The sequence below is a fragment of the Lampetra fluviatilis genome, chromosome 43 (genome assembly GCF_964198595.1).
Source record: "Lampetra fluviatilis chromosome 43, kcLamFluv1.1, whole genome shotgun sequence".
Taxonomy (NCBI): Eukaryota; Metazoa; Chordata; class Hyperoartia; order Petromyzontiformes; family Petromyzontidae; genus Lampetra; species Lampetra fluviatilis.
The window spans coordinates 817,463-840,070 of record NC_136317.1 but is presented as its reverse complement, the minus strand read 5'-3'; the positions used below and the strand labels follow the sequence as shown (position 1 = coordinate 840,070).

General features: G+C 53.7%; 1 protein-coding gene across 2 annotated transcripts in view; it reads right to left on the bottom strand.

Annotated features, from left to right (window-relative positions):
• The window catches only part of LOC144946977 (glypican-6-like), a 117,393-nt gene that overhangs the window by 63,421 nt on the left and 31,364 nt on the right, over nucleotides 1–22,608 (bottom strand). For both annotated transcript variants that reach the window (XM_078876057.1, XM_078876058.1), the window contains exon 2: nucleotides 2,809–2,967. In XM_078876057.1, coding sequence (XP_078732183.1) covers nucleotides 2,809–2,967 — 159 coding nt within the window. The remainder of the gene's footprint in view (nucleotides 1–2,808; nucleotides 2,968–22,608) is intronic.

Below are 22,608 nucleotides of genomic sequence, written 5' to 3'. Positions count from 1 at the left end.
GGGAGTGGCGTGGCCACCACGACTGCGCAATGCAAATTGCCCTGGACACCGACTCGCTGCGCTACGCCACCAATCGCCTCCGCCACTCTTCTCGGGGCGAGAGATGGGCACCGGTGCCCCAACGTCCATTCGAGCAGCGGGAGATCAACCTTGACTTTGACTTTCTGCGCGAACGCGTCAGACTTGGCAGCCCTGCGGCTATTGCGATTGACTCGCAAAGTTACGAGTTCAAACCCCGGAGGGAGGGGGCGGGGGTTACACAGCCTACCATCGCCATCCCAGGGTCCACTAAATGTGTGCTGCTTGTAAGGAACTCGACAGCCGTTCGTCTGATACCTCTAGAGGTTGCCCTCCCGCCCAGGCTCCCAACCTCGCCCTGTCATGTGAATGTGGAATTTCCGCGACGAGCTGAGGGCTGCCAATTGAGATGAGGGCTGCCAATTGAGATGAGGGCTGCCCCCCCCCCCCCCCCCCCCCATTTTGCTCGTAGGAACACGGAGACGCCCTGGATACTGAGGCACAGGTGGGGCAGAGGTTTCCACCCAGACGCTTTGTGGATGAGACGGTGCGGGGATGTCCCAGGCAACATCGGCCAGCCCTGTGAGACGCAACGTGATCTGATGATGGACAGGTGACCTTTAACAACCGGGTAAGAACCCGCTGAGAGCAGTTGAATTGAGATGTGGGAATAAATGAGTACAAAACACAAAGAAGAAAATGTGTAATGAATCTAAGGTTGTTTTTATGGAATCTTTTTTTACCGGGGGGGGGGGGGGCGGGGGGTGGATAGGAGGTGTAATGATCTGGCCTAGTCGACACAGCCAAACAAATTAAATTGTCACGTGGTGCAAATGTTGCCAATTGGATTCGTTTCAGATCGCCAGGAAGTTGAATGTTGATTTGGCCGGATCACTGTGCGACTTTACACAATTGGAAAATCATCGATTCTGAATCGTGACATTGGCTGAGAAGACTTTGCGTGTAAAGTCGATATGAACGTGTAATCAAAACATGGCTCATAACAAAGGTTTTTGGGTTAGATCGCGTGAGTATAAATGTGTCGTAACCCTCCACCGCCCGACACAGCCAGTAAGGTTTGTCACGTAAACGCGCCAATTAGTGACTACTTCAGCCCACCGGTGTGTTGGAGAGTGAACCCACAACACATTTACAATTTACGTACTGTGACGTTTCACTGGTAATTACATCCAGCATCATCAATGCTCACAATACATTTCCACAACACAATTAAGGAAACACATTTAATAATATGTAAATGATTCAGGGATTTTACATATCAATTAAAACCGAATTTGCATGTCGAGAATGCTGATTTTTGTATTACGGTTTCAGTCATAATTGTAAGGGTCTGAGATGATAACATCCTCTCCTTAGGAAGAGCCTCTCAGAGTCTGAGGGACTCGCTAACAGGAGATGCCCGCGTTGGATGTTTGGCATTGTTGTTGGGAGGAAACACACGGCACACGCGGGGGGGTGGCGACACTCAAAGCCACACGCAGATGTCAACGTCCTGCCATCTCCCAGCCACCTTGCAGCCCAAGCCGTATTCCCAGGCAGTGTGCCATCACATTTACTAACCAGGCTTAGCTCCTAAGCTCTGACACAATATACCCTCCGTTCATCTGCTCTGAATCCACAATTTGGTCCGGTGAACGTTTTAGCCGATAACTCAAGGACGTCATCATCATCATCGTCGTCGTATTCATCATCATCAGCAGCAGATAATCTGTGTAAAACAAGCAGGGGACGTAAACAAAGGGCACGAAAATGAGCAAAAGGGAAATCTGAACCCGCCCCAGCTGAACTCTGGGAGGCTGCCGTGACCTCTAACCCCTGTTGGTCCCCACTGGCACTGCAGCAGCTGCCGCTGTTGTGGACTTTTTTAAACTGAGAAATAAAAAACAAATTAGGCGCGCAAAGACATAACAAACAATCCGTGTCCCCTCGGCTTCAGCCAGGGGTGAGGGAAGCCGTGGCACCCCCTCCCCGCCGGGACATTTTTGGCTCGCGACTTCATTTAATTCGACCAACGACAAGACAGGGCCTACCGCTGGGCCACACGCTCCGCCGAGGTACAAGAAGAAAGGGGTGAGGAAGTTTCCTTCATTTAACCACGAGGCGAAACGGGGACCCGGTGAGAGGCGTGAAACAACGTCGTCGCGGTTGCAAAAGTTACATCACGCCATTCTAAATTGACAAAACTTATACACGTGATTTTTTTAATATACGTAACAAATGTGGACTAAAATTAACAATAATTTAATGAAAATTGAAGGAGGCGAAGTAAATAAGATGATAGTGCATATACACAATCAAAAAAATGCGTGAAATATGATGGAATCTCTGGGGAGGAGAGAGACAAGAATAGACAAATAGCGGCAAAACTATTTAAATGAATCCAAAAAATGTGACGGCGATGCCTTTACATAGTTGTCAACCCATACAGTTGATCCTTATTCTTGTGCAGGGACATTGAGTTTAGGTCCATACGGCATACAGCCCTTTCAATACGGGCAAAACACATGTTTTTGTCTATTTGTGTTTCTCCCTTGTGCTGGGACTTTGTAGGTTGAACTTTGAGATTTATAAAGGCACGGGGTTGACCGATAAGGTCTGAATTGGTCTGTAAAAAGGAAGGGGTCCACCGGTATGCCAATACGAGTGACAGGAAGTGGTGTCGCGCCCGCACTGTCCATCAAAGCCTGGCACCACGTGGCATTGGGTCAAATTGCCCTGAGAGATGTGAACATCGCGCCCCAGCCACATGGCCGCTTCCTGGCCGCTCACCGTCAAACTTGTGGTGGCGAGCGCTGAAGTTGGCGGAGAGAAGGCGGCCTGCCTCCTCCACGCGGGCCTCCGTCTCCGAGCGGCCGGCGCGCGACAGCTTCTCCTCCATCTCGCTCGAGCAGCAGGTGTAGCGCGCCGGGCACACCTTGAGGTGCTCACCTACCCGGGGAGAAAGGGGTGGGGGGACCACGGGGAGAGGGGACAGAGGTGCTTTAGAGATGGTCGGTCATACAAACGGATGTCAGGCAATCACGGGCCTTGCCAGCTGAAATAAAGTCCCGAGTCTGAATTAGAGGTTCGGGCTAATGGGGGCCCAGGCCCCACAAGCCTACTTGTGTATATACGTGTTGAACGTACGTAGGCAACCGTGCTACGTATGTTGAACTCCTTTCGCACTGTATCATGCTAATCGGAGGTGCGGGCAAAGGACCACAAAACTAAACACAATAAACAATCCGAAAAAAATTCGTTTTCAATGGAGATTTAAAAGTGCATAGCTCCAGGCGCTTCCTAATGTCGGAAGGCAGAGCGTTCCAGACGGCCGCAGCCCGTACGGTGAAGCCTCTCTCAGACGCCACTGGCGTTAAGACTGGCGCAATCGGTCAGCTCGCGCCAGACAATTTTCGATGATTAACGTCCGGGAATGCGAGCGCGCCCAAGCTCGTCACGTGGGGCGAGGTGAAGCGAGTTGGCGGCCGACTCGACCTGCAGGAGCCACTGAGGGCGTTGGCCTCGAACGGGTGCGGGGTTCTCGTTCAGAACTGAACAGCGCTCCAAGAAGGAAATTGGCTAAACGACGTCGGTGGGGTGCTGCGTATAAGCCAGCGAAGGCGCGAGTGGCCACAAACAGCTGAAGGGGCCCCCCGGAGTCCTGCAAACAACACAAATGTACCACCACACACTTCACCTCCAATTCAGATGGAACAAACGGAAAAAATCTTATTCACATAAACGAGATAATGAATCCCTTTCATCTCCCTCCTCCTCCACGACTAAACTCCAACGACGCCTCCAGCAGCAGCAGCACGAAATCTGCCCACGATTTCTTTTCAACAAACGCCCCACGGAGACAGGGGAGGCTAAGGGCACACGTTTTCACATTGCTTTTAAACAGAGTCCTGAACGGATTGCACCGTTGAATTGGACCTCAATTTGCCGGGGACTGCCACGGAAGAGAGCCCCTCGCCTTTGAACACAATTATCTCATGAACAGGATGCATAAAATAGAGGCGGTGAGAGAGGGAGACGGAGAGAGAGAGAGAGCGTGGAGGCAACCGTGCCATGTAACATATTGCCCTGAGCCACCCGGCGTTTTGTGCTTTCAACGCCTTTCCGTCTCGAGCAGACGGGGCGGAAGGTTTTAATGGAAATGTGCAGCAGTGTACGTACGCCTTCACGTCTTATTTACTGATGCAATATCCTGGGGCTAGATCTTAAAGAGGATCCCTTCTTCGACAGAGTTAAAACAAGAGACAACGTTTAGTCGATATCGCGTTTGCGTTTTGTTGTGAGGAATCAAGAATGAAAGCCGTTCGTGCAGAGGGACATTACGAGATACATTGACAAGGGGGGGGGGGGGGGGGCAGTGGCATGTGCATCGTGCCATGAATTCGGCAACCTGGGTTCAATCCCTGTACCAGGGCTGACATCAGCAGCGGGCAATATCTGAATATAAGAATAGCTTTTACGCTTTCTGGCAACAAAACAGTTGTGTTAAGATGTTAAAATACCAAACGCCTTTTGTCGCTGTCCTCTGGTCTAGCACTGTTAGTGAGACGAGGCTCTAAAGAAAGCTGTCTCTGGTGTGGACCAATCGGTTTCAAAGACAATGCATCATCACGTACTGGCGGAGCGTGCGCTTTTCATGTTCCCCACAAGTACGTGTGGTGAATGCAGACACGATTCCTTGCAAACGGTTTCTGTTTGGTGTTTTCACATCTTGAGACAACTGCCTTATTGCCAAAGGGCAAAACCTCTTCTTGTATTTTGATAGTGGCAAGAAAGGTCCCCTTCAACGATATGTGAACCCGCGTCACCAACCCACACTGACCCGTGTGGCGAAGTATGGTCAAACAACGCCCCATGACCCACGCAGTGTGGGAACACCTTTATAACTGTCTACCAAATCTCTACCAAGAGTAATAACTTTTAAAAACCCCGTGTACGTATCCACCGCGCCCACCGGGGTTCTTAACGGACGCTGATTTTGCGGGCGAGCTCCGACTCCGAGCGCCTCGTCGGGGCGAGGCGACGCATCCGAGCCGAGAGTTTGTCGCTGAATGCTCCGACGCCTCCGATTGGCGGGATCTTGACACCCCCGCCTAACGCCCAGCGAGGCAGCAGCCCCTTCGGCACGCAGATCGATGCGTGCTGGGCTCCGAGCGAGGAGGCCTTTCGGGAGGAAAGCGCTCTCCGGCCATAGCGGCGGGAGACGGTCGGAGGGGGGAGGCTTCGCAACATCGCCTAAAATTCCTCGTCGAGCGGCAATAGAGATACTTTACTTTGTGAGCAATATAATAACAACAACAACAGATACAATTTCCCCATCACATATAATTAACTTTTTTTAATATCTATAATCTCACCAAGCAGCAGAGTGGAACATGATGAGTAATGCACTGAATAAATAGTCAGCTCCACGTCTTAAAATAACATAAAATAAAATAGACAACTGGCCGCTTGGTTTTCCATAGTAATTGGTCTTCTGTAATAATGTCTTCCAGAGTAATGCTGTCAGCACGCAAACTCTGGATTGGTTTTGTCCTCCAGGGACTCATCAGCCGAGTCAGGCTTTCTCCACAAAGACCGCTGGCTTTACCAGATGTGACTGGTGATGAACAAGCACAGACGCAATACGGTCCGGTTGACTTGACAAGTATTTTTTTTACGTGAAAATACAACAGAGAATGAGATTTGTCCAGTCGTGGGTACGTGGCAGTTGCCAAACGTAGAGTAATTACGATGCCCTACTTGGGGATAATTGGCCAATTCATTGTTTTAGATCTTCGCCGTTGCCATAATTATAGTTGTGCCGTGGCATCACGTTGTGAAACGAAGACTTCACCATTTGGAACTCCGCAGCAAGCAGCGCATCACCCTGTCTCCGATAATGCTCCGGAAGACGACGCAATACAGCGACAGTACAAGCACTTCTGCATTGGCCTCAATAGACCTCTCCTATCCACACGCGGGCGGGGGGAGGGGGGGCACATCTTCTTAACCCCCAGCAAAGAAAAAAATTCGTCTCTTGCCAAAGCAATCTCTTCAAGTCCGAGAGCTGGAATTTATCCCAAATAAGCTCTCTCTCACACACACAAACAAAACTCAGTGGAAATGTGATGTTTATTATGCACTCATTGATGACCGTGCTGACACAGTGAACCCGCGACATCTGAGAACCCGGTTTATTGACGGGTGGCTGAGATCCATATTTGGACCCCAGGATCTCGCCGAAGTCGGCCGAGTGGTCTGACCACCAAGGCGAGCGGCCACCTCCGTGTTTTGTTGGGTACTGCGTCTTTCTTCTGCACGTGGGGAGATCCACAAGGCGATGGCTCTCAAATAGCCAGCCGGGCGGAAGGCAAAACAAGGAAAACCCGACTCGCTGTACTGCATCCAACCGATCTCACATCACTGCTCTGCAGGCGTGCGCTTCCCAGAACAAATCCATCTCTCTCCGCAAACCCACCGAGCTCTCGTCCGGCGTGACGGATCGCAGAGGCCGTTCCCTCCCGCCGAGGCCCGTTTGGACCCGTGTCACTCACTCGTCTTGTTTTATTCCACCAAAGGTGGGCACGCACGCTGCATCGGAAATGACGCTCGAATGCCAAACAGTGGAATTCATGCGACGGGCGTGAATGAAGACCATTTCGGCGGTAATGAGCGGCGAAATGGGGTGGAAGAGTTTAAGGCACCGCGCAGCAAGCAATTATCAGGATTGAAACGGTAATGAGATGATGGGTTCACTTGCAGAAATGAATGCAATGCTGAACAATAAAACCCCTGAGTCTTCACCAGACCTTGATATTTTCAATCAAACCGAGGAGTGTCTGTGCTCTGCAGATACACACGGACGAAAAAAAGCGCGCACAATGGCCGGCTGGATTACGTTACTCATGACGTGCAACATCGCCGCGACGCTAACGAGCTGATCAACGGACACGATGTCCCGCGGCAAGATGCATCGCATCGCCCGTTCGGTTTGGCGAGCTATGCAAATGAATAAGAATGGAATTCTTTCAAGTCGCAAATGCAAGGGACGTCCCGAGCGATTGAGTCTCGCGCGCGCGTGCCAATGCTCTCGCATTTAAGGCGTGTGACCGCGCGCAACATTTTCAAGGAATCCGTTAATAATTCAGGCGACAACGAAGGGCATACACATTGAGCCTCGCGTTGCCCGGGAACAACAAACCCCCCACAAAACCGCCAGGTCCAAGGCGGCGCTCCTGGTCGCGACGTCGATCCCTGCCCAGTCGGAGGAAGACGTCAAACCGGGGCGGTGACGTGGCCCGGCGGCGAGCGACGATTGCCGCTCATCGCAGAGGTGCGCCGTTCCAAGCCCCAAGGCCGCACCGGCTAATGCCGCGGTTGGTGCGTGCGCCGTGATATCTATGCGCCCATAATCTGCTCCCACCGTCGATGTTGACGACGCCGTGGCGTTATTAGAAAAAAGAGGCGTTTGTCCGTCAGTGTCACAGCACAGTACAACTGTTTTCCGCGTTTGAAAATTGCCCGTTATGGATTGCGCAAGTTTAAAGTTGATTTCACTTGGCCAGGCGAGAACTCAAAGAGACCAAGATGAGTCTCGTGTGCACGAGTGACACGTGGCGTCAGCCTGCCAGTTTGGGGGTGATGATTGCTACGTAGAGTCCCAGTCGAGTAAACTTGCGGTGTGATTTTGAGATTTCATTCCCCCACGCCGCACACGCAACGGCCTACTGCTGGGTGGGTGAGCGAGTAGGCCCTAGGCGCTGCGCCTGCCAGTTCCAATCGCGCTCAACCCCGCGTGGCTTCCAAAGTCCGGCGCGATTGGGGGGCGCAGTCGGGCGCGGGATTTAAATCGCTCGCGACGATGACTTTGGAGGCCGCACGCGGCCGCCGACGCGCAGGAGCGAACCGACGTCACAAAGCCAGGCCCCACCCACCCCCGCCTTAGGCTCCTCCCCTCCCGCCTCAACCACTTGGCAGAGTCCCAGGGCGAGTCCCAGCACCGCGGTGTTGGGGCGATCGCGATGTCTGCGCCTCGACACGGAACGCCGCTCAACTCCAGCCGGGCCCAGACGTTTAGCCCGAATCACAGAGTGCCGGCATCCCAGGCGGGAGTCTCGCCCGATGAGTTGGGGGGACCCGTGCCGGGTTTCTACCCCCCCACCCCTCCCCCGCCCCGCACCAAAGGGCGGTGTGGCCGGCGTCTTGAGCAGCACTGGCGGCAATGGGGGTGGGGTGGGGGAGGGGGGCAGGGGTAGTGGGGGACGAGGGGAATGCTTTTATTTATTTTATTTATTTTGACAGGCCACTGTCAAAACCGGTGGAGCCAGTTTCGGCGAGAATGGGCCCCAGCGTTTGAGCTTCAACACCGAGGGGGCTTCCACACGCCAACAGCTCTAAGCGTTATCACGGGAAGGTCTAAAGATTATCACGGGAAGGTCTAAACGGTATCACGGGAAGGAAGTGAACGCTGTGAGCCCGCCAGACACACACAGACACACACAGACACACACACAAAGATAAAGATCCCCCGTATAGCCTTAACAGACTGTAGGGGCAAGTGCTGTTAGCGAGCACACAGACACACACACAGACACACACAGACACACACAGACACACACACAGACACACACACAGACACACACACAGACACACACAGACACACACACAGACACACAGTGGCCAGTGAAATTGCCTCCCAAAGGGTAGAAATTAAATCTCCTGCACGGGCAGAGGCGGGCGCGAGAGAAAGGCCACTGGAACGTTGGCTGTGTGCGTGCCGGTGTGTGTGTGTGACGGTGTGTGTGCGTGCCGGTGTGTGTGTGTGACGGTGTGTGTGTGTGTGACGGTGTGTGTGTGTGTGCGTGCCGGTGTGTGTGTGTGCGTGCCGGTGTGTGTGTGTGTGTGCCGGGGTGTGTGCGTGCCGGTGTGTGTGTGTGTGTGACGGTGTGTGTGTGTGTGCCGGTGTGTGTGTGACGGTGTGTTTGTGCTCGCTAACAGCACTTGCATCACCAGTCTGTTGAAGGCTATCCGGGGGATCTTTGTCTTTGTCATGTTTTCACATTCGTTTGAGTTTGCTTGTGTGCGCGTGTGTTCGCACGTGCCATTGTGTGTGTGCAGTCATGTGTTAGCACCTGTGCGCCTGCGATTTCACGTGATCACACACACACACCTGTGCCCGTGTTCACACACACACCTGTGCACGTGTTCACACACACACCTGTGCACGTGTTCACACACACACACCTGTGCATGTATGTGATCGTGTTCACACACACACACACACCTGTGCACGTGTTCACACACACACCTGTGCACGTGTTCACACACACACCTGTGCACGTGTTCACACACACACACCTGTGCATGTATGTGATCGTGTTCACACACACACACACACCTGTGCACGTGTTCACACACACACCTGTGTGTGTGTGTGTGATCGTGTTCACTCTCCACACCTGCTACTCATGCGAGGTCGCCCCAGCCTCCTTACATGACTACCTGGTGCCACGTGTAGGCATCGCCGGTGTGGTGGAGAGACAAAGGCGGCCGGGCGTGGCCCGAACACACCTCCACCGAGTGCGACGTAGAAGCCTTCACAGGTGCTCGCGAACAGCGCCTCCCCCAACTCGTCTCTTAAGGGCGCAGGGTGGAGGGGGGGTCTCTGTGTCTTTGTTGTGCACCTGCAGGGAGTTCTCGGTGGTGACGTCGCTCGCGTCGAAGTCTCCGTGGGTCACTGCGCGGGGTCGCCGAGTTCATAGCGCAGCGCACTGACCACTACACTACCGCTCGCCCCACACACGCGCCCCCCGTCCATAGGTACACATACACGCGCTTGCTACAGACACACATCTTTAACGGTGCGTACGGCAGTAAACGACAGGAATAATAAAGCAATGCTGCGCGAAGAACGTCTTAGACCTGCAAAACATTAGTATGGCACTTTACTCAGCGAGGGTTGGGGGGGGGGTGCGTGATGAGCAGGCACACTGCGTTACGCTTCCGCACGCGCGGGTCACATGACAGATGTGACGTCACAGCTCACTTGCCGTGCAAAATATATGCATTATTGCGCCCCCCCCCAAAAAAAGAATACAAAAGTAATGTTTTTATAAGTTTTGCATGGTGTACATTCTGGAAAGTACCCACATGGCAAATTTCACGTTTTTTGCATGTCGGGAAGTACGCTAAACATTTTCAACAGACACACATTCACAAATTTCCCTTTTTTATATATAAATAGCAGTAAAACCCGGCGTTGCACGGGTCTTCACGTGTTGTCTGAGTTGGAGGCTTTGTATTTTGTGGTTTGCATGTGGACGCGTACGTAAAAACAAAGTTTTTCACTATAAATTCTTTATATGCGTGGCAGCGAACTTAATATAAAGGATTTAAAAATATATTCGCCTGTGAAGGACGCGGGGATCGATCCCGCGACCTTTGGCATGGGAAGCGAGGGCGCTACCAACTGCGCTACTCCGCCACGGCCTCGATGAACGGGCCAATCGCAGTGCTAGGAAAACCAAACGGACCAATCGTGTCTCGCAAATCCCTCACATTTCGTCCAATGAAACTGCGTATGGTCCGGCGACACACAGACACACACACAGACAGACAGACAGATTTGCGATTTTATATAGATAGATTTTAATATATATAATATATATAGATATGTGTTGAAAGAGACAATCGTGCATAACGGGTTGGTATCGATGCACGACGCCATCCTCCCAGTGGCCGATGCCCCGCAAGGTGGGTTTGGTTGTGCCACAGACGCGCGCGGTGAACCCGTCGGCGCGCGGTCCGCCAACCCCCAGGCCGCTCCGCGCGGGCAGCGAGCGACGATCCCGACAGGACACCGGGCCTCACAACTCCCACTTTTGTGTGTCCCTCTGTACCCTTTTGTTCTTCCACGTCTCCTTTTTATAATTTTATACCGAGTTATTAGTTTTATTATTATTATACACAAGACCCCCCCTCCACCCCCCCTCTGCCACCCGGCATTGGGACAGAATCAATAAAGTCATATCAGCAGATTGTTGTTGCCTCGGCTGTGTTTGGGTCCCTTTCCAAAAGCAGCGACCCCAGAAATGACGTCAAGTCGAGCCACTTTTGTTGGTCGGCGCAATTCTCAACTCTGGGAATCGCTTCGCTTCTCCCGCGCAGTTATTTATTTGTTTGTTTGCTAATGTTGCCGTCCACCTTGTGCTCGGTGGTTAATTTGGGTCAGGCCGACCTGCACAAGGGTTCTCAACAACAATCGCTAACGATGCGGCGGCGGCGTGGCCGCCAATGGGACCTGGTGGTGGTTGGTGGTAGTTGGTGGTGGTTGGTGGTGGTTGGTGGTGGTTGGTGGTGGTTGGTGGTGGTGGTAGTTGGTGGTGGTAGTTGGTGGTGGTGGTGGTTGGTGGTGGTGGTTGGTGGTGGTGGTAGTTGGTGGTTGGTGGTGGTGGTGGTTGGTGGTGGTGGTTGGTGGTGGTGGTTGGTGGTGGTGGTAGTTGGTGGTGGTGGTGGTGGTGGTTGGTGGTGGTGGTAGTTGGTGGTTGGTGGTGGTGGTGGTTGGTGGTGGTGGTAGTTGGTGGTGGTTGGTGGTGGTGGTTGGTGGTGGTGGTAGTTGGTGGTTGGTGGTGGTGGTGGTTGGTGGTGGTGGTTGGTGGTGGTGGTTGGTGGTGGTGGTTGGTGGTGGTGGTAGTTGGTGGTGGTGGTGGTGGTGGTTGGTGGTGGTGGTAGTTGGTGGTGGTTGGTGGTGGTGGTTGGTGGTGGTGGTAGTTGGTGGTTGGTGGTGGTGGTGGTTGGTGGTGGTGGTTGGTGGTGGTGGTTGGTGGTGGTGGCGTTGTCGGGAAATAGCAATTCAGAGTGAACTCGCTCGTGCCAGCGCTTCCCACACGCACACACAAAGGTAAAGGTCCCTCCCCGTGTCGCCTTTAGCAGACTGGTTGGGCAAATGCTGTTGGCGAGCACCTCGTGGGGACGTAATGCCGTGGTGTTCACGCGGTGTTCACGCGGTGTTCACGTGGTGTGCACGCGGTGTTCACGCGGTGTTAACGCGGTGTTAGCGCGGTGTTAGCGCGGTGTTCGCGCGGTGTTCGCGCGGTGTTCACGCGGTGTTCGCGCGGTGTTCGCGCGGTGTTCGCGCGGTGTTCACGCGGTGTTCACGCGGTGTTCACGCGGTGTTCACGCGGTGTTCACTCTTCGTTCACGAACTTTGCTATCCGCGATTTTGGGCTAGCCGCGAATCGCATCTGGGTCGCTACATTACTACATCGAGAGAGCGAGAGAGAAAGCGATGAGAAAGATTATTTACGCAGTTATTTAAGGTAATTCATTTAAAGGTTTGGTTTTCGTAGCGCCGATATCGTTATCCACGAAATGTTCTATTCACGAGCATCTTCGGTAAATATGCTCGCGAATAACCAGGAGACACTGCCATGAAGAATGGCCATGAACGTTGTTGTGGAGAATATAAACAAGAATCCATAAGCAGACAATATGCCTCCTTCATATATACCTTCAAAACATGTTCATGTGGACAAAGACATGAAGATGTCTGATATCTATTCTGCTATGAAGACCGGCGCGGTGTGCTCAGGGCTCGTGTGGTCAGCCCGACGCCAGGACATCTGTGTCTCTCCACAGATGGGATTTACACATCACACACAACAACACCACACACAACAACACACAACACACACAACAACACACGCATGTGTGTGTCTGTGTGTGTTCGTGCGTTACGAGTGTAAACGGTGGTGGCTAGCGCACTGCGATTCCCGCTCACAGCCAACATCGATGACAAATATCCAGTCATGGGCCTCTTCTAGGTCGACTCAGCCTGAAATTGGTACCTGGTGCAATGTGTAAACATCAGCACTGGGAAAACAAAGGCGACCAAGCATGGTGCTGAACATGCTACCCGTGCCAGCCTTAATAAGTGCTCACTAACAGCACTTGCCCCAAAGCCTTTTGAAGGCTATATGGGGGATCTGCGTCTTTGTGCGAGGCACGGATGTCGGGGCAGATGGAGGAGGGGGGAGACGGCTTCAGCTATCGACCACAGGGCAGCAGACCCGGCATCGTCCTCCACCGGACACAGCCCTGCTCATTAACCAGCTCTTGGCCGGAGCAGGTGTCAGTTTCAGACAGGCTGGGGCAAAAGAGGCGAGCGCACAAAGGTAAAGACGGAGATCCCCTGTGTAGCCTTAACAGACTGTTGGGGAAAGTGCTGTTGGCGAGAAGCACCTATGAAGGCCGGCACGGCACACGAGGGGGTGGGTGGCCAGCACCACGCCCGGCCGCCTTTGTCTCCCCAGTGGCGATGTTTACACATCGCACCAGGTACTCATTTGAGGCTGAGTCGACCTAGGGGAGGCCCAGGACCGGCTCAAATATTCGCCACTGTTGTTGGTCGTGAGTGGGAATCGAACTCGTGTCGCCGGGTCCATAGCGCTGCGCGCGAACCGCTTTCACAATGCATACTCGAATACATTCACACATATACTCACGGATGCACAAAAGTTATAGGACATTAGGCTAATAAACTGTAACGTGCTATTAGCGAGCGCCTATTAAGGATAACAACGGCATGCGAACACCGGTTGGGATTGTGAGCACTGATGTCGATCGCATGTCACTGGCGTCTGAGTCAAGCTAGGGGAATCCCAGACCGGGATAAGATACCTATTGATGGATGGGGCTTTGTAATTCACGACACAACCAGTCCACTCGTTTGTTGTCGTGGCTTCCATAAGCGCTCGCTAAAAGCGCTCTCTCGAACAGTCTCTACCCACGCTGACACAAATACTACAAAGAATCCACATTTGGTCTTACACACCAATGGGGAAAGTGCTGTTAGCGAGCACCTATCATTGCGAGCATGACGCGTGTGCAGCAGTGTGACGAGCCACCTTGATCTCCCCAGTGCCGGTATTCACACACCACGTGAGGTACTCAATTAAGGCCGAGTTGACCTAGGGGATGCCCGGGACGTGTTGACACATTAAGAGATGTTGTCCATGACCGGTAACTGAACGCAGTTCTCCGAGATCGGGGAGCGGTGTGTGAACCCTGGCGTCACTACGGACGCAACTGTGTGAGAGAGAAAACGAATATCCCCATTGGAGAAGACGTTTAAAGATTGCTCGGGCAAGTGCTGTTTGCTAGCACCCATTAAGGCCGGCTCAGCACACGAAATAGCGGCGTGGCTAACACCACGCCGGCCATCATTGTAACCCCAATGTTGATGTTAACACACCACACCAGTTACTCGTTTAAGGCTGAGTCGACGTAGAGGAGGCCTAGGACCAATCCAAATATTTCACCTTTGTGGTCGTGAGTGCAAATCAACCCCGGGTCACTGGGTTCGTGGCAAGGAGTGCACCAACGGATGCACCACCGCTCGCCAAAGACGCGCACGTACACACGTACAAAAAACACGCGCGCATAGACACACGAGGGCACACACATGTTCTCGGGCACACACATGTTCTCGGCAACATCGGCGCTTTCCCAAGGAAGATGCCTATTAGCGGTGCATTAATTAGACATTGATTCTCGCGCCTGTGTTCGCACAGCCAAGGGCATGACACCCGGACCGGGCCACACCGCGAACAATAGCGGATGCCTGGCAGAGGACACGCACGCCCCCACTGCCAGCACACGTGTTGTACGCGAGCGCCTATCACGACCACGACGACAATATTGTTTTTTATTTGTCGGCTAAGCGCCCACTGAGCTGCGTCGCCCTTTTTCAGAAACGAGCTGGCCATCGCCAACGATTGCTCGACGAGGTGGATTTTCATCACGTGGAAATGTACAGCGGCCAAATGCTCTGAACGCGTGATGTTGATTCTAAAATGTGGAAGGAAAAAAACGGAGGTCCACGACCTCCTGTATACCAGGCGAGGGAGTTAACATCCCCTAGCCACCGTGATGATGATGAGAGAGAGACATGCCAACTCCAAATTTCGATCGGCAGGCATCAGGAGTCGGGATCGAACCCACGACCTCCTGTATACCAGGCGAGGGGGTTAACGTCTCCTAGCCACCGTGGCGCTGTTGAAGGCCGGCGCGGCACACAAAGCGACGGTGGGGCGAGGGCGACGTGCACACAACCGGCAGCCGCCTGCATCTCTCCCCCCCCGCCACCAGTGCTCATTCACAACCACACCAGACCGGGTACTCACTTCAGGCTGAGTCAACTTAAGTGAGACCCGGACCAGCTAAAGGTTTTCGATGTCCATTCGTAACGGGGGTGAAAGTGGAACAAAAAGCTGAAAGATGCGAAACAGAAGCGTGGAAGAGGTTCTGACAGAGAGAAATAAGAAAAACGTGGGACCGGAGAAGAAATGTAAAACAAGAGATGCCGTATTCTTAGGTTTTTTCGGTAAAGTCACGTAGGTAAAAAATGAAAAGTAAAATAAAATAAAAATCACGACGTATATACGGAGTGGTATCTCTTGTAATCTCTCATTTACTTGATGCAGCAGTCGTGCTGTGACGGTTCCACCTGAAGACGGAAGCTTGTGTTGCCTCCGAAACGTCGTGATTTTTATTTTCTTTTTCTTTTATTAATTTGAATTTTTTACCTACGTGACTTTACCGAAAAAACCTAAGAATATGAATCCTTGCAGTCACGAAAGCTTCAAATCTAGAAGAGATGCCGTACTGACTGCCAAGAAATGTCAGCGGCCTTGGGCAGGACAAGGCACGAGAAGCGATGCTGCCTTTGTCGCTGAGACTGGTAACAGAATGGCAGCCAAAGGAGGGAGCTGTTCCAGATGCCTGACAGGACCACCACAGCAGAGACAGAGCAACGCAATCGGTCGCTGTGCTCGAGCGAGACGTAACTTCTGCATCACGACACCGAGAGGGGTGGCGATGACGTGGAGGGGGGGGGGCTCCATCCAACAGCGGCGAGATCACGGCCGAGGATGACGAGGGCCCGGATCAGATGACTCGTCACCGATGTCGGCCGCGGGTGAGAATCGAGGCTGTACGGCGTCGGACCGTGGCGCGGCAACCGCTGGGGCTGCCGCTCGCCACACCGCATGCCCGCAGGACAGGTGTGTGCGTGTGGGGGGGGGCGGCTCGCAAGTACACGCGTGTACATAGAGGGGGGGACCCGCTCCTTTATTTATTTGCTTTATCCAGCTTTAGATCGAACAGCTGCGTGATGGGGATGATACCACCCACGTCTGCTCTTAAGTGCGGATCTCGGGGCCGATTAGGGAGACCTCGAAATCAATCCCCAGCGACGAAGCGCAAAAGCGAAGGCCGGGAGCGCCGTGGGGGGGGGGGGGGTGAGAGGCGGGGGGAGAGGTGGGGGGGAGAGGCCCGCGGGGAGAGGCGGGGGAGGCCCGCGGGGAGTCGGGCGGTTTCCGGGGACTCGTGACGGCTGTGCCACGGGACAACGCGACGACACCGATGGCTGAGAACCTTGCGCTGGACCCTGTCCATGTGATTTTAACGGGGCGCTCGAGTGCCGGGAGTCTTCTTGATGGACCTCGGTCACCCACACCGTACCCGCACACAAAACAAAAGGCGTCGTGTTAAACTTTGGTTTGCTATTTCATTTGCTTCATGCCGAGGTATGAAATATTGACAATGTTAGCTTGTTTTTCCTGCGTCGAACACTCCTAGCAGGGCGTACAGAGGTGCGCCCATTCAAGAGAATTCAGAAATCGTTCTAGGACATCAACTTCCACGGGCCTTTTCCTTCATGCAATGGCGAGGCTGCCACACTCGGCCCATGGCTCGCTGCAAGAGCAGCGAAGGGAAATGGAAACGAATCCCACGGCACGACCGATAGCGCAATTGGCGTTAAACTCCGAAGTTAGAAAATATATTTTTCAGAGGGAACAAAAAAACATTAAATTAACGAGCTACCAAACATAGCGCACGTTGTGTAAAACAGAGACTTAACACGAAATAGTACTTGGAAGAGGGGCTGACAGCAAACGTGCTTGTGTGTGTGCGAACAGATATAGCCTGTGTGTGACAATCTATAAATCGACTCGGCATCCCTTTAATAAAGCCATCGGTTAATTTCCGAGTCCCAGGGTAGGCAAGGCCGGGGGGGGGGGCTCAAGCAGGAGGTGGCTGTGGATTCAAAGTGGAACAGGCCTCGGGCAGCATCCACCGCGTGTCGGACAACAAAGTGGCACGATTCATCCGCATGCGCGTGCATGCCGCGAACTTCTATCGCACCGTGCGTGGCCCAACACGAGCCAGAAGCCCTCCCCCTTAGCCCACCGCAACCTGCATCCTCCACCCCTGGCCCCCGCCCCCGACTAATAATAGTCAGAGAGGAAGGCGCGCGTCGAACATTCCTCTCCGCTCTCTTGGAGAGGAATTTGAGAGAGCGGAGGAGGTAGAGGAGTCCCAGGGAGCGTGCGCGGGGTTAGGAAGAGTTGTGGCGGTTCACTCTCACTCACACACACAGGGTCCCCTTGTGTCTTGAGCCCTATATCATTTACCCCCACCCCCCTTCTGTGATAATGGAACCCACACTCTCGGGGGGGGGAGGTGAGGGTGGAATATATCTATATCTGTGCAAAATGTATTCCCTGTGGTTTCATCGTAAAAGCGAGTCGAATGTCAGTCGGATAAATAAATGAATGCGCCACGACAGGGCAGAAGAGGCGGCCCCACAACCCCCCCAACGCAGCAGAAGCTGCTGCAGCATAAACCACGCTGCTGGCCACCCAGCCCCGGGCCACCGCACACCTCCATCGCGTCAATCCACTGCTGGATGACGGCCCGCACCACGCCGGCGCGTGGGTCCGCGGAGGCTCGCTGGGCGGCGCGCGTCGGTACGGTGCAACGATTCCTTGTGCTGCTGCTGCATTTGACCTCTGCGGGCAAATGCAATGGCACCGGCAATCGCGGCGCCACTCGTAGCGAAGCTGGCGGTGCGTGGTGGGGACAACCCCCCACCCACCCACCCCCTTATCAGAGGACAATCGCGGCGCTCATTGCAGGCATTTAAACAACCCTGCTTGGCTTCCGAGAGCCGATGCGAGCGCGCGCACACCGGGAGATTTGGCCAAAGGCTTCACAAGGAGAGAAATGCGCGCACGTGGCAGAACGGCGTTGGCGATGCCGCAGCCGCCGCCATTGTTGTTATAGTCGTCGTCATTTCTGGCCATGGAAAAGCAGCCTCGAGAGAGAGAGAAAGAGAGAGGCGTGGGGTGGCAGAGCTTGACGCCGTTTTGTCCCAGCTGACGGTAATTAAAGAAACCACTGTTGTTTTATCCGACGTGGTCCTAAATACACACACGGCCACCCATGCGTTCCTCATGCCTGCCAGGGCATGATCGCGCCTCCATTGTCCCCATCACGTGACCTATTGAGCACTCACTCACTCTCTCTCTCGTGTCGTCGCCGACCGCGGAGCAGTCGGCAGAGACCCACGTCCTCTGGCGACCACACGCTTGTCATACACTTGTGCAGACGTCTCTCTCGGGCGGCGGTGGCGCAGTGGTTAGCAAACTCCGATATAAACCATAAACCTGACGGACCGATTTGAGTGGCGCGTGATATGCTAACTCCTGGTTTCCTGCTCTATCAACCCGTACTGAGCAGCGTGGTGAAGTATGGTCAGATAACCCCCATGATAGACTCTCACGTGGAGAGGCATTCATTCAGCAGTGGAACAAAAACTTCCCCCCCCCCCCATAATTGTTGTCTTACCCAATTACAGCAGTCAAGTAATCGAACCGATAATCAGTAATCAGTTACATAATGGGAGCTGTAGATTCAAGCCTTAGAGATAAGGAGGAGGGGCAACGTCAGTGTTACACAACGCAAAGTGTGATATCGATGCGGGAACCGTTCGTGCACATTTGTTTTGTTCTCCAGCGAGGCAATCTGGGAGCGATTGTGCACAGACGCGGCCCAGCCCCGTCGAGACGCAATCCAGGGATGGAGCAAACGAGGAGTCGGCACATCGTGGCAGACACACGGGGAGGGTCGATCTTTCGGACGTCGGCTGTCCGTCTAACTCTCTCTTTCGTAAGACACCTGAAGAGCAACTGGCAACAATCATGTTGCAGCTGTTACGTTGGGATTCGCCGATTCGTTCGACGGCGTCGGCAGTTGCCTGATGTATGGCGTCTCCGTACGCCCAACGCAACAAGACCGAGGGGCATCGGCCAAAGGGGCTTAGCCCCACAGATGATTCGGTTTGAATATGAGGAGCAATAATCGCCGCGTACTGCGGAAACTTGGCAGGCCTCTCCTGAGAGCTTCACGGAGGCCCCGTGACCTTCTGAGTCACGAGGCCCTCAGCGAGGCTTCCCTGGAGAGACAAGCAGCATGGTGAGATTATTCATGAGCGCGGGGACGTTTCAGCGCCGAGCGACACTGCGTCGTCCCCTGCGGGCACCGCGTGTGTGCGTGAGCGGGTGGAGGATTTATCCACAAATCTGGCTGTCCACCTAATTACTGGTGAAACGTCTTACTCAGATTTGTAAGTGTTGTGGCTTTGCTCTCCAACACACCGGTGTGCTGTACTAGTGACGAATTGGCACGTTCTGTTTACGTGACAACCCTTACTAGTTGGCTGTGTCGGGTGGTGGCGGGTTTAACGACACATTTATATACTTATGCGATCTAACCCCAAAACACTCTGTTGTGGCTGTATTGTGGTGGAGACGTTGGGTCTTCTCTTTCGCACGTTTCGTGTGAACTGTCACGCGATCGTCGCGAAACCGCGCGGTTTTTGTGCCAGAGCCGACATCCACTTCCCCACATCTGCGGTGCACAATATCCCAGCTTGAATTCGCTCCATGGCTTTCACGATTTCGGGAGTTTCATTTTTTTTCTCCGCAAGATTATTTCCGTCCCCTCTCACTCTAAGTGGCGACGCTTTATTCTCCTGCCAAGCACGGGCTGTGCGTGCCACGCGAGTGGGACATGTGCACACTTAGGCGGGAGATTACCGAGCAAAGGAGACGTGAATATCTGTGTGCGTCGTCGAAAACAAACCTCGGGCTGTGATTTGTATTCGCCCGTTTAATTTACGATGCTCGTTCTACCCACCGAGTCTCATGGCTCGCATATTTGTCAGAAGGGGTCCTGCCAAAGTTGTCGCAATCGGGCTGCGATGATTGCCACGCTGATACGTTCTTTGCTCGAGGATAAAAGATAACGACCAAACCAAACCCCCACGAGCGGCGAAGGAGACAAACCACAGCGAGGCGAGATTCACCGTGGCGGACTGGAGTGCGAGGTCGGGCCTTCCTGGGGCGAGATGCACTCGTCACGCAGCAGGCAGCGAGCCGACGAAGTGGACGGGGTGGAGAGCACGAGGCCGCATTCCGCACCCTCGCGGGGCCCCCGGGGCAGTGAGGAGAGACCGCAGCTCGCTGGCTGCACCGTACGGTGGAGTGACCCCCCCCCCCACCGTGTTTGTTTGAACGTGGGGGCCCCCGGTCTCCCGTAAGTGTTGGGGAAAAAACAACCAACCCAACAGCCCCTTGGCGATCCACTGCTGGATGAGGGCTTGTGATGTAACGGGGGGGGGGGGGGGGGGGGTTTGACCGTACTTCAAGCACGCTGGGTCAGTGCGGGTCGGTGAAGGAGTGGGGGGGGGGTGCTCAAGACCGGTTCCAATGTCGCCGATGCTCGTGCTGTGTGCGCGACTCCACGTGCACGAGGCAGTACAGCAAGCAGGCTGCGGCCTGGCTATGATGTGCACTTTGCTACTATTTGTGTGTTTGGTCTCGGCATTCTGGCATTCTGGTTTCTTTCCATATGGAATACAAAAATAATTAAACTTCATGAGGAATTCGCCAAATATACAAAGCAGAACCATATCAAAGAAGGCGGCACGAGGCAAAGTGATATTTAACAAATAATAAATAAATAATAAACTGCACATTCTCAATCTACTGCTGGATGAAGGCCCCAACATTGTGTCGCTTGTCAGGGTCGTTTGACCAGACCCCACCACGCTGGTGAGTGGCGAGTTGGTGATACAGGTAATGATACAGGTGATATAGGTGATACAGGTGAGTTGGTGGTGAGTTGGTGGTACAGGTGATATAGGTGGGCCCAGAACATTTGAGGGATCACTCGCCACTGACTTTTGCCTCGGCTGGGAATTAAACTCGGTTCGCGATGTTTCAAGCGCATTGTTCACGCCACTGAGTGGACCACTCCTCGGTTGCCTTATTGTTGATCATTGTCACGTTTGGTTGCCCAGGAGAGTGTCAAGACTCTTTTGCAGGAGGGTCCTGCCAAGCTTTCGCAGCAGGGGACGACGCTGCTGCTGATGCTGTAGCTGCTGCGTGAATCACCCCCATTGAGTGATTGTCCGGAAATCTTTGCAGCACTGCGATGTTTTTTTGGCCAACAGCGGTCACGTTGCGTGGGTGGGATGTGTTTAGCGATGGAACCCGGAGGAAACCCGTGCCGGACGGAGGGAGAACGGAACTCCATGCACAAGGGTCGTCACCGGGATGGCGATACAACCCGGGAGTTTCTGTCTGCAAGGCATGGCGAGTGTCTCCACCGTGCCGATGATCGTTGATGGTCAACGGCACTGCTGGGTGAAGGCCTCCCCAAGCCCCAAGTAGATGAACGTGCCCGAAAGTTAACATCCAAACAAAGACAAAGATCCCTCGTATAGTCTTAACAGACTGTTGGGGCAAGTGCTGTTGGCGAGCACCTATGAAGGTCAGTATGGCACACGAGGGGGTGGGCTGCCAGCAACACGCCCGGCTGCCTTTGTCTCTCCCTAGTGGCGGTGTTTACTACACATCGCGCCAGGTACTCATTTTAGGCTGAGTCGACCTAGAGGAAACCCGGGACCGGTTCAGATAATGCTCATTGGTGTTGTCGATTGGATACATAGCGCAGAGCGCTAACCACTGCATCACCGCTCCACATGTACACACACACGTCCCTTCGTTTATATTTCATATAGTTGGGTATAGATATCATCATCCATGATCGATTATCCACTGCTCGATAAGGCGCTCGTGTACTTTGTCAGACACGTACAGCGCGCACACACCCACACACCATCTAATGCGTGGTGCGTTTTCTCTCTCTCTCCTTTCATCCCATTTTCTTATGAACATCTAATAATTACATCTCAATGGATCCGGCGATCGTGGCCGCGCATTTGTGGTGTACGCCGAGACCCGCGCCGCCACAATGCATTCCTCCTGGGGGCTGAATGCGCTTGGCTCGGGGACGCATTGTGTAAGTCACTCCCTTCCCACCCCCCCCACCCCCCCTTTACTTTTCATAGACACGCGGTTTTGTCTCTCCCCCCCCCCACTTCTTTCTCGCCGCTCTCACCCTCTCACCCGCTCTCCCCCCCCCAGCTAGGAGGGTTTTGTTTAGCTCCGTCAAACGGGTTTCTTGCATTCCTCACCAGATTAGAGTTTGTCACCGACAGGCGCCCCCCCTCACCCTGGCCACTTCACGGAGGGCGCTCGGCCTGTCGCTCTGTGCGTCTCTCTACCTTTGTCTGTCTCTCTGCCTGCCTGTCTCTCTGTGCGTCTGTCTCTCTGTGCGTCTGTCTCTCCGTCTCTCTGTGCGTCTGTCTGCCTGACTGTCTCTCCGTCTCTTTACCTCTCT